This window comes from Scomber scombrus, chromosome 24 (genome assembly GCF_963691925.1).
Source record: "Scomber scombrus chromosome 24, fScoSco1.1, whole genome shotgun sequence".
In the NCBI taxonomy this organism is placed as follows: domain Eukaryota; kingdom Metazoa; phylum Chordata; class Actinopteri; order Scombriformes; family Scombridae; genus Scomber; species Scomber scombrus.
Genome location: NC_084993.1, coordinates 448284 through 460509, shown reverse-complemented (window position 1 = coordinate 460509; position 12226 = coordinate 448284). Strand labels below are relative to the sequence as shown.

At 40.1% G+C, this 12226-nt stretch overlaps 1 protein-coding gene and 1 long non-coding RNA gene across 2 annotated transcripts; one reads left to right on the top strand and one right to left on the bottom strand.

The window, feature by feature from the left end:
- Positions 1 to 2048: 2048 nt before the first annotated feature.
- Positions 2049 to 2997, bottom strand: LOC133976542 (uncharacterized). The gene is made up of 3 exons (XR_009924840.1): positions 2907 to 2997; positions 2499 to 2605; positions 2049 to 2377 (listed from the first exon to the last, which is right to left on the bottom strand). It is a non-coding gene; the product is annotated as an uncharacterized LOC133976542 (long non-coding RNA).
- A 2742-nt stretch (positions 2998 to 5739) lies between these two features.
- LOC133976643 (THAP domain-containing protein 5-like) lies at positions 5740 to 8454 on the top strand. The gene is made up of 3 exons (XM_062414904.1): positions 5740 to 5935; positions 6904 to 7036; positions 7687 to 8454. The coding sequence occupies exons 1-3, from the start codon at positions 5871 to 5873 to the stop codon at positions 8452 to 8454; spliced, it is 966 nt and encodes a 321-aa protein (XP_062270888.1). The 5' UTR covers positions 5740 to 5870.
- Positions 8455 to 12226: the final 3772 nt, after the last annotated feature.

Sequence of the window (12226 nt, the reverse complement as noted above, 5' to 3'; positions counted from 1 at the left end):
ATGGATAGATGGATGGATGGATAGATAGATAGATAGATAGATAGATAGATGGATAGATAGATAGATGGATGGATAGAAAGATAGATAGATAGATGGATAGATGGATGGATGGATAGATAGATAGATAGATAGATAGATGGATGGATGGATGGATGGATGGATGGATGGATGGATGGATGGATGGATAGATAGATAGATAGATAGATGGATGGATGGATGGATAGATAGATAGATAGATAGATGGATGGATGGATGGATGGATGGATGGATAGATAGATAGATAGATAGATAGATAGATAGATAGATAGATAGATAGATAGATAGATAGATAGATAGATAGATGGATGGATGGATGGATGGATGGATGGATGGATAGATAGATAGATAGATAGATGGATAGATGGATGGATGGATAGATAGATAGATGATAGCTAGATAGGATGGATAGAAAGATAGATAGATAGATGGATAGATGGATGGATGGATAGCTAGATAGATAGAAGATTGATGGATGGATGGATGGATGGATGGATGGATGGATGGATGACATGCACTCACGCACTCACGCTCGTCGATAGATGGATGGATGGATGGCATGGATGGATGGAATAGATGATAGATGGATAGATAGATAGATAGATAGATAGATAGATAGATAGATAGATAGCTCGATAGATAGATAGCTAGATAGATCGGACTCAGACAAGATGACCTGACCAGATCTTGAGACTATTCGTCACATTGACACATTCACCCCATGTATCACCCCTAGACAGTCCCAATAACATGACCCCTCCCATACATCGATAAAATAATACCATCACAAGCCTGATTCTGGATCACAGAATGAAGGTTTTGAAGGAGTGGATGAACTTACCCCACACACCTGATACTATTGATCAGTTAGAGCTGTAATCAGCATGATCAATATGTTTGGTGCCAGAGTGAGACGAGCTTTTGTTGTTTTAGTGTTTGAACATTAACAGAAAATAAATGAATAACTTTTCCTCTCATTTGTAGCCTACAGAGTGTTTGACTAAACGTTATCATTAAAGCATCAGTGGTTCTTCATGTGTTCATTCAGCTGGTTTATCTGCTGTGTTTGATGTGTTTTCTCAGTTTGATGAAACGTTTTGTGGTTAGTTTGAAGAGTTTTGTAAGAACAGGTTTCAGTATCAGAGATTGTGGCTCAGCAGTCAGTCCGGTTCATTCCTGCTGTCTGTAACACTCTGTTGCTGCCACCTGCTGGACAAAGAGCAACATTACACGTTTACAATTCATCCGCTTTAAGGTTAAATTATATACTTTATATTCTGGTCTGCAAAACCGGACGAATTCAAACTTATAGTAACTTTTACCAACATCTGTTTATGAAGTTTATGCCTGTTTTACTTTTAGCTTTTCCAGTTACTAATTTTTACGATAAAACAAACAAATGACAACAACAAACCCAGTATGATTCACAAGTTGACTGATATGAAATTCTTTATTTAAAAAAATGAATTCATTTCAATTCTGGGTGATTTACGATCAGCTATGTTGATGTGGAGGGAAATACACCTTTACACCAGAGTTCAGATAAAATAAGAGTTATTTAGTTAGTTATTAGTCCCACAGTGGGAGTGGGTTTTATTATTACACAGATTATGTTCAAGGATAATCGAAAGATCTGATAACAGACAAAACAGGTTCAGCAGTTTCAGTCTCTAGTGACAAATTAGAAATAAGTATAAATAGTTAGTAGCAGACAGGTCTGTAATGAAGGAGAATGAAGAGTTTGAACCAAAGGTCACAGGTCAAGTCATAAGGAGACTTTTATTAGACACATTAATCCTTTCAGTTTACTTTGTTTACAACAAATCACCACATACATGTTTTCTGTTGGTTTGTTTTGGGAAAATTAAAGATGTTCAAGAAATGAGTCGAGGCTGGAAATTACAGATAACTAAAAACTTTACTTTCAGTTGCAGAATAACTCATGAATAGATGTTACATTAGTAGTTAATCAGATGCTGCAGAATAATGAACAACAAACAAACAAACTTTGCCAACTCAAGTCTACAGAGGTCTGTAGAAACAGGAAGTATGTAACAATAACTGTGACTTATTTTAAATGGTTGAAATTCAAAAGATTGCAAAAGCAAACAAGTCAACTTCATCACCAACAGCAACAAGATTTCCATTTAAATCGTAAAAAAAATGTCTTTTTTTTAATACAGATGACTAAAAACTTTACATGCAGTTGCAGAACAATTCATGAATAAATGAGAAAGATAGACACCGGTCTCCTGGTGTTCAGGTTCTGTTGGTATCAAGGCAGTGTGGATGGAGGAAGCTGAACCTTGTAGAAAATACACTCTGAATGAGTCTCAGGCAGCTGGAAATAAAGTAAACAGTATATGAGTAGTACTACTGATAATACTATTAGCAGCATGGCCGTAGCTACCATTGAGGATTATTATCAGTAATGTCAGTGTTACCAGCAGCAGTATGTTTACCTGTGGAGTCTCCAGACTCTCTTGGGTGTCAGAGGTCAAAGGTGAAGGCTCATTCACCTGGTACTTGGAGATGTTCCTCTTCAGACTCAGATATGTAAAACAGAAACCTGCCAACAGAGCGTCAGGCCAGTCACTAACAGTCATCACAGTCAGCAGAAGTCAACTGTACTTCTGCTCTAAATCCATGAAAGAAGTCTTAATGTTTCAGTCAAAAACAACAAACTTAACTTTAATTACTGTTGTGATGAATCCTTCAATAATTGTTACATCTAAATGTATTTATGTGTATTTATGGAAACTTTCAGCAGGTCATTTCTGCAGCAGCTCTCTGAAACTTCCATGCAGAAGCTCTTGTTATTAATAGTGCAACGTACCACTTCTGTGGTTAAAACCAACCAACAGACTCACCTATTAAAAATAACACGAGGAAGGCGTTCAGAGCAAATGAGGTGAAAATGACCGGCCCACTCAGCCATGTTCTCTGAATGTGCCGCTCGGTGCTTCTTGGTTCAGAGTAGTTGGTGGGTTGCTGGGACGGAGTGATGGAGACGTCTGGAAAAAGAAAAGATGAACAAAGCAACTGAAGAGAGATGATCGATTAAAATATCACCTGATTATATCAAACGGCTGCAGAATGTTTTAACTTCCGTCCAACTCTACCATCCACAGTACAATAAGGTTCACTTCCTGTTTCTAACATGACAAAGAAGGGCAAATTGTTAGCTTTGATAAACTACAGAACTTGTACAAAACCTGGACAAAGCTAAACCTGCCCTGACATGAAACATGAAAGGGGGGGGTTACAGCTGTTACTACACAATACAAAACACACTTTGTTGTACTTTTAAATTTAGATAAATGTAATGAATCCTTGTGAAGAGATTCTTCCATCTATCAACCAGCATATATCCAACCTGTCTACAACCTCTAGAAACATTTCATAACACACTGGGACAGACTTCCTAACCTCTAACCAGGCCCCCCAAAATAATGTACCTAAAATAAGGTTACGGTCATAACTCTGGTCTCATATAAAAGACCTTTAATGTTTTTACATCAGAGTAGGCTGAAGTGTCCCATGATGAAGTAAAAGGGTACGAGGCAGCTTACCTGAGACGAGCTGGATAGTCTCCTCAAAATGAATGATGTCATTTTTCTTCTGGGCACAAAAGTAAAGCCTGCAGTCCTCTGCAGTGACGTTTGTTATCACAAGTCTGTTTTCCAGGACTGAATATTTGGTTTTAAACTCAGGAGAGAAGTATTCAGGATCATTATCTGTTTTACCAAAAGTACGGAGGATGTTCACTCTGAACTGACTGTGGATCTCCATGTACCAGTACATGTCAGAAATGTCCACAGAGCAGTTTAAGGTGACATTTTGACCCAGTTCCACCTTGACCTCCCTCATGTTGTCGGCTTCGGCGCAGACCAGAAACACCGACAGGATCATCCACAGAAGCTTCATGATCAGTTTCAGCAGCAGAAACCAGAGAAAACCGTCTGAAACGCAGCGCGGCTCCGACCTGAAACAAGTGAGGGAAGAAATGCTCTTCACTTCCTATTTCACAAAGTGATGTGATGATTTAAACCACAAATATCAAGTCAGTCTACAAAAGAGGAAACTCAAAAAGAGGAACTTATTAAGTGTTTAACCAGATAAAAACATCTTCTAGTCTCTCAGCACATCATTTATCTTTCTTTTCTAGTTTAAACCTTCTGTTCCCTTTTTCACTCGCTGATTATCAGTCAGACATCTGCTTCATACGTATCTAACAACAAAGGAACGATGTTTAACACATAACTAAATAAATCATTCTATACATTAATATAAAGTATAAAAGACTAAAAGTACCAGCAGGTGGAAAACAAACACATCTAAAGACTCTGAGAAGCATTTTCCACATCTGTAAAGTCTCATTTCTCCAAAACAAACAAACCAAAACTATGAAATCTTCTGAAAACTGTAAATTCAGAACAGGAAGAGACTTCAGTGGAGAGCTCTTCAGTCACACATGAATGTAAAGTTACTAAATGTGCTACGATAATAAACAAACTTCTTAGTTTCATTAGAAAACAACGAGAAACATTTATAAAAGCCTGCACATAGATCATTTATCTATTATATATATACTATATATCTATTATATTTTGGGTTTGTTGAACCTTAAACTTCATTCTGCTGAGCTTTGACCTGTTGTCTTTGTTCTTGGCCCCCTAGTGGCAGCTAAATCACATTACAGTGTAAAAGCAATGCTGACATCCAGCTGGCATCTCGGCCAAATCAATCAGATAAAAGTAGTTTGACATTCTGTACAAATCTGACCAAGTTTAGTAATATGAGACTTTATTATCATTAATGTAAATGTACATAGTTTTATACACTGATGAATTAATACAAAACAGAGTGGGCATTAACCCTCCTGTTGTCTTCTAGTCAAGGGAGGAAGGGAGGAAGAAGAAAGGAAGGGAGGATGGAAGGGAGGACAAAGGAAGGAAAGGAGGGAGGGAGGAAGAAGGAGGGAAGGAGGAAGGAGGGAAGGAAGGAAGGGAGGAAGGGAAAGGAGGAAGGAAAGGAAGGAAGGAAGGATGGAGGAAATAAGGAAGGAAGGTAGGAGGGAGGGAAGAAGGATGGAAGGAAGGGATGGAGGAAGGAAAAAAGGAAGGGGGGAAAGAGAGAAGGAGGGAGGAAGGAAAGAGAGATGGAAGGAAGGAAGGGAGGTTTAACGCTTTATGATCCCCCAAATTCTGGTTTTTATTTTAATTTTTAATTTTTAATTTTTAATTTTTAATTTTTAATTTTTAATTTTTAATTTTTAATTTTTAATTTTTAATTTTTTTAATTTTTAATTTTTAATTTTTATTTTATTATTATTTTTTTCTCTTCTTTCCTTTAAGAATGTTATTTTACATGTCCTTGTTTTTAACACCAACCTGCCTCCAGGGACTAAAGATGGAAATTAGCTCCTGGCTTTAATCTTGTGTATTTACATGTTAATTTTTATGATTAATATGCATCGTCCCTGTCTTTTAAAATAAATACATCTACAAAATGCTTGTTGAGGTATTTTAACAGAGTGAAAGCTGTGGATGTTGTAGGAGGAGATTAATTCCACCAGATGGCAGCAGAGCAACCAAAGAAGCAGCAGAAGAAGACTCCGATACAGCAGGTGGCAGTGTTCAGCCAAAAAAAATAAAAAGAAGAAGAAGAAGCAGAGGAGGAAGAAGAAGACGAAGAAGAATGCATATGTGCAGCACTGTGTACTTTTGAGGAGTGTTGAACTAGTCTTTGGGGGCTGCTGTCCGTGTTTTCTCTCCTCTCACAGTGTCTGCTCATTGCAGGAAAGTTAATTTGAACCTTTGCACCGTCTGAAAATGTCTTGTTCAGCCTTTGGTTGCACTAGAAGACCTGCCAAGGACTCCACGGCTCAGTTTTTCCGGTAAGATCGTTTAGTTTTAATCCTTTTTATCACGAGTCTGAATCAGAGTCTCGGTTTATGACACAGTGAACCTGTGAGTGAGTTAAAAACAGCTGATTCAGCCTCTCTGACTTCACACGGAGCTGATGTTTATTCTCCTTTTGAAGCCTCCACTGCGCGTTTTGACCGTCGCCATCTTGTTTAATTTGGAGCCAGAAGAAACGGTGTTTGGATGGGCACGTGCAGCTCCTGATGCCCCAATAACATAAACTAAACATGTTTATATTGATTAATGTCACATTTAGAACATTTACTGCTGATTTAAACGGATATGATCATCTTTATTCTTCCCTCTTTCATCCCAGACAGAGACTGACCCTCCTCCTCTGTGTTTATGTCTCATTATTGCAGCAATAATGAACATTTATGTTTAATATTTGCTTCTCACAGTGCTGCAGACTGTATTTAATCATTATTGAGCACTTTAAAACTCATCTTTTCTCCTTGGTGTTCAGTCCCAGCTTGGCTTTTTACTTTCTCTGTTATTCTAATGTTTGTTTTTCTTTTAAATAGAGTAAATTCTTACGATTCCTTTTTATTGTTTTTATTTATTATTATTATATTTGTGCATGGTTATATTGTATTTTAATAACTGTACAGCACTTTGATCAACTGAGGTTGTTTTTAAATGTGCTTTATAAATGAATCTTGACTGGATGATATTTACCACAGGATGTTAAATAAAGTAGTTTTAGTTTAATTAATGCCTGTCGATGTGGTTTGATTGGCTGTCTTGATGCATGTGAGCAGTTTCCTTCCTTCCTTCCTCCCTCCTTTCTTTCCTTCTTCCTCCCTTCCTTCCTTGACTCTAGGGGAACAGGAGGGTGAAACAATCATTTCTCCTCCTTATTGCAGACGTGTTTCCTTGTTGCTGTGAACAGTCTGAATGCAGTAAACATGTTTTTTTGTTGTTGTTGTTTTTCACCCAGTTTTCCTCTGAGTGATGAGATCCGGGTGAAGAAATGGGTGATGAACGTGAGGAGGAGGAACTGGATGCCGTCTCGCTCGTCACGTCTGTGCTGCGCTCACTTTGAGGAGAATCAGTTCTTCTTGGACATAAAGGTAGAAAACATTAATAAAGCATCGCTGTGAATGTGTGTGAGAGGGATTAATTGGGGTTTATAAATGTTAGATATGCGGGAATCGATTAAACTTAAAAAAATAAAATGTTAAACTTGACCCCACTCATGTACATTAAATAATAATGTGAGTGACTGGCCTGCTGAAAGACTGTAAAATTAAATATGTTCTCTTATAAAAACACAAAGTGCAACTGCTGACAAATAGAACAATATTTTCTCTGTAGGCCTGCAACATAACAGTGTACCAAAAGATCTCATCTGGTGCAGAGAGACGAGTCCTTTTTTCTGCACTGTCCATTTAGTATGTTTACCATAATGAATGTAATATTAGTAGCTGTATCTATCACTAATACTCTCCCATATGTGGGTTTTTCTGGTAATATTAGTTGTTGTTATAACTCAATATATTAGTTAACCTCTTCCACTAGAACCTGATCACATTTCTGCTCGTCCAAACTCTCCATTAAGACACAAAACACTCATTTAAATCCTGCTGTCTGCACCTGTTGCACCTGTTTTCATTTAGTTATTCTCAGTAGATCAGCTGCAAAACGCACAATAACTAAACACACAAACCCTAACCCTATATATCTGAATCTACCCGCTGATGTTTTGTGTTTGCGCCGTCAGGGGAAGAGGAGGCTGAAGGACACGGCTGTTCCCACCATCTTCAACTTCCCTCCTTACCTGGTGAGAAAGAAAGAAGCAACGAAGGCAACGAGGATCAAGTCGGTAAGTATGACGGTAAGTGACGGTTTTGCTCCTGCACCTGTTCCTTTATGTTCTCCACCTTCATATCAGCCTCATTGGGAGCTCGGTCCTGTTAGTCCTCCTCCTCCTTCTCCTCCTGCTGCTCCTCTGTGTCCTGTGTTTAATAATGAATTTGTTCCCAAAACTGAGAGTGAAGATATCAAAATTTGTCCAGCTGATTTTAATATGGTCACAGTGAAGGAGGAGCCGGTTGAGGAGCCGGTGGAGGAGCCGGTGGAGGAGCCGGTGGAGGAGCCGGTGGAGGAGCCGGTGGAGGAGCCGGTGGAGGAGCCGATTCATTACAACATAGTCGTGATCACAGCTGATTTCGGTCAGGTTGTCGCCGACGACACGACCGAGAGCAGCACGAGCCAAGACTCTCAGGCAGTCAGCCACGATCACAGCTACCTCTGCACCAAAGAGAAGCAGCTCCCCGCGTGCAACGACCACTGCTACATCGGCTCCGAGTCGCCGCGGACGCTCAAACGCAAAGTGCTCGCCGTGCAGGAACAGCTGATCGCAGCGCGCAAGAAGCTGAAGGTGAAGTGTCAACAGACGCGGAGACTCAAGTCAAGACTGCTGACTCTGAAAGATCTGGTGAAGGTCCTGAGGAAAAAGTTACAACAAAAAAACCAACAACAGCTTTAGAGAAAGATCATTAACTTTACTGCAAAACTTTACAGGCCATCAAAACACTGGAAGCATTTAGAAAATTATTTATCTAAGCAGCAAAAATTAGAGTAAGGAATATAAAGTACAGTAGACATGAAGACTAAAGTATAACATTAATACTTCATATACAGATAACAGTGTAACATGGAGGGTGAAACTGGAGACAGTGTCGAGGCCGAGCTGGTAAAAGTGAACAGTCTCTTTATTAGAATACAACCAGAAAATACAGGAAATGTGTTGTATGATGCTGGTGGAGGCTTAAGACTGTTGCACAGTATATGTGGTTAAAATAGTGTAACACTGTTCACCAGCATCAGTCTGGATGCTTCAGGTCCTCCTCACACCTCAGACCAACCCAACCAAACCAATGAATGTAGAGACTGTTAACACCAAGGTTGCTCCTCCACACAGTCGGCTCTACTGTCTGACATTAAATAGAAAGTTATGTTGAGACATGATGGTTCTCAGCACTCGGTAACGTTTCTCCTTCTGAAAGAGACAAAGAATCATTATAATAGATGTTTCTGACGTCTGGAATGAAATGAAAAGTAATCCAACAAACACTCGACCAAAGACTCACTTAACTGGGAGAATAAGTGGTTACACACAGTTTAAAGGTAGCTTCAGCGATATTAATGCTTAAAGTTACTTCTCTTTTGTGTAATATCGGCCAAATGTGGACATGAATGCAATTAACTGCAAGATTAGCGAGTACGTTTACCTCCAGATTGTGTAAGCTAATGTTGTCAGCAGTGGCTCAGTGTATCCAGGAGGTATGTGCAGTGAGGTTGTCAGTATGGGTCGTCTCTTATTCCTCCCAAACTCCACCCTGTCGTCCAAATATGGTCACTTCTGACTCCCGAAATAACCAAGACGATAAGGCCCGAAATGCCAAACTAAAGGTGGTGACATCAACTTCTTTTACTCGGTTTATGCTCCTAACTTCTCCAGATTTAGCAGCACTACCTGCATCTTTACAGACACACATAAAGCAACATGATCTACCTGAAGAAGCAATTAAAGGCATTAAACCTGCCATTAATTGTCTTCTTGCCCTTCAGGCCTCAGTGATACATCAGTTATCCTAAACCCACTCAGATCTGGACAATGATGCTTCAAGCAGGACCTTTTACAGCAGCCAGCACTCATTTGACCTGTTAACTCCATTTAAGCCTTATTGACTTTAAATTTATACATTTTTAAACAGTTGTGGATGATTTGTGTTCAGCTGTTTTTTCTCAGTACCCTGAAAGCAGAAACCTTTTAGCTTTCACTGTTAAGGGTCAGAAACACACATTCCCAAAGAGTCCCCGTCTATATCTGCCACTGCGCTAAAGAGAGACCTCGATGATGACCGTGTGCTCGCTGGTGTTAGCACGTTGCTCCGATGTGCTGATCTGATGACTTTACTCCTCTGAAGAAGCCTGTGAAAGAGACTCTCCTCCCTCTGAAAAGACTCTACCTAAAGTGGGACAGTTTGTAAAGTGGTGGCTGCCTCCTCTCACCAGAAAAACAAAACAAAAAGCTCCTCCTCAAAGACATGAAAGTGAAGATACGCTCTGTCTGAAGTCTGAAGTGACGCTGGATGCTTCCTGAACTCAACTCAATGAACTGAAAACATGAAATCTGCATCCAGAGACTTGAAAGCTGCTCTCAGGTCAGCACCAGCCTGGAGTTTACCAAACTACAGTCAACCTCTTCATCAGTGTGTTTGGAGTTTAACGGCTTCACCTCGAACATCTCGGTTCAGAAACACGTCTCTCTTTATCGTCCGGTGGCTTTTTTATTCCTCCTGTAGCGCGGAGGATTTCTGCACGCTCACATATTTCTCACACTTCCACATCGCAGGTCAGGCTATGAAGCGATCATTCTGTCCAGCTCTGACATTCAGTCCATAGAGCCACACCTTTAAATCCAGTTACACTCAAACTGACTGATAGAGTTGCATCACTCAGACCAGATTTAAACCTCATACCTCAGCTCCACATAGTGATTTTCTGTCCCTCTGATAGAAGACTCACCTGCTCTGCCTCCTGGATCATTGACTCAAAGGGAAATAAGCACAAAGACTTTATATATATATATTCCTTAAAGTGTCTCCTGGCTGTTAGATGTTCTCAGTGTAGAGAAGATGCAGCAACAGTCATAAAATGTCTAATGAGAGAAATAACTCCCAGGTTTAGACTTCTAGAGGGAATCAACAGTCTGAAGTTACAGGACCGGTGGTGAGAATGAATGTTACAGTTAAAGGAAAGAGCGCCTTTAAAAGGTTTTAAAATGTCCAGAAGCTTTACTGTCAGTGCTGAACTCCATCAGACCGGCTGAATGTCCACAGAACTGTTGTTCTGTGGAGGACCGTGTGTTGACGTTAACCAACGAGTTTTATACACAGGTTGCTGCCGGCGGAGGAGGCGAGAAACGATCCGTCCTTTAAAACCAGGAGAGTTTATGTGTTTGTGAAATCACTGGATGAAATGTTTCTGTCCTCCAGGTAGAAAAGGTTCAGAGCAGGTTCTCCTGACTAGGAGGACCGCTTTGATGGTTCAGAGCAGGTTCTCCTGACTAGGAGGACCGCTGTGAAGGTTCAGAGCAGGTTCTACTGACCAGGAGGACCGCTGTGATGGTTCAGAGCAGGTTCTGCTGACCAGGAGGACCGCTGTGATGGTTCAGAGCAGGTTCTACTGACCAGGAGGACCGCTGTGATGATTCAGAGCAGGTTCTGCTGAACAAGAGAACCTGTCGCTGTGACGGTGGACAGAAAGCCTGAATGGATCCATGCATTGGGGGCCGGGGAGGTTCCTCTACGTAGCCGTGTTCCTCCTCTTCCTCGCCACAGACGAAGGCGCTGCCATCATCCAGGACGATGAACTTTCTCTGTTCCTACCAACATTAACCAGAGCAGTCGGACTCTGGCTCGGCTCAGAGACCAAACAATAAAAGTCGTTACCGATAAGAGACGCTGCTAATCTGCTCTGTGATGACGGACTATGCAAATAACAGAACTCTGACTGTTAGCAGCCGGACTGATGAAGACGTCGGTGTCGCAGGTACTCGGTTTAAAACACCACGTTGACGCTCGTCCAATAGACAGCTGATCATTTTGTCTGCTGGTTTTTTAATGTGTCCTTTTGTTAAATGTCTTTTGTTTGTTTTATTATATTTAGTCGACCGTTTCCTGTTAATGTTTTGTTTTTTTCTTCTTTGACATTTCAGTCAAAGTTAACTGTAACTATTTCAGTGTAGATTTTTTAAGTCCTCAGATTATTTGGAACTTGCATTAATGAGTTTGTTTTGGTTGTGAGACTCAGCCTACATAATGTAACACCTCCGCCTTACTAGTTGGTTTAATAGAGCTATAAAAGAAGAAGAAGAAGCTTGTTACAGAGAAGTTAACCTACCTCCGTTTGTTTGTGTGAGCCTTACTGTGTCTCCAGGTTTTGTGGTGATATTTTAAGGCCACTTTGATGCATTTAGTTTGTTATCTGTTGCATTCACAGCCGTACTGACCTGACGGGACTCTGTGAGAATCAGCAGTCATGTATTTTATTCTCGTCAGTAGTCGGAGTTCATTCAGTGATGTAAACATTTACAGATATGTTTGTTGCTTTTTTTTATTTTTCAGCTTGACTAGAACGATTGTACATCAATTAGACAACAGTAAAATTCACTTTTCATGTGATATAAATGCAATATGCCAAAAAAAACCAGTTGGATTAAAAAGTGAATTTTATTGTCTGTTGACTTGTTT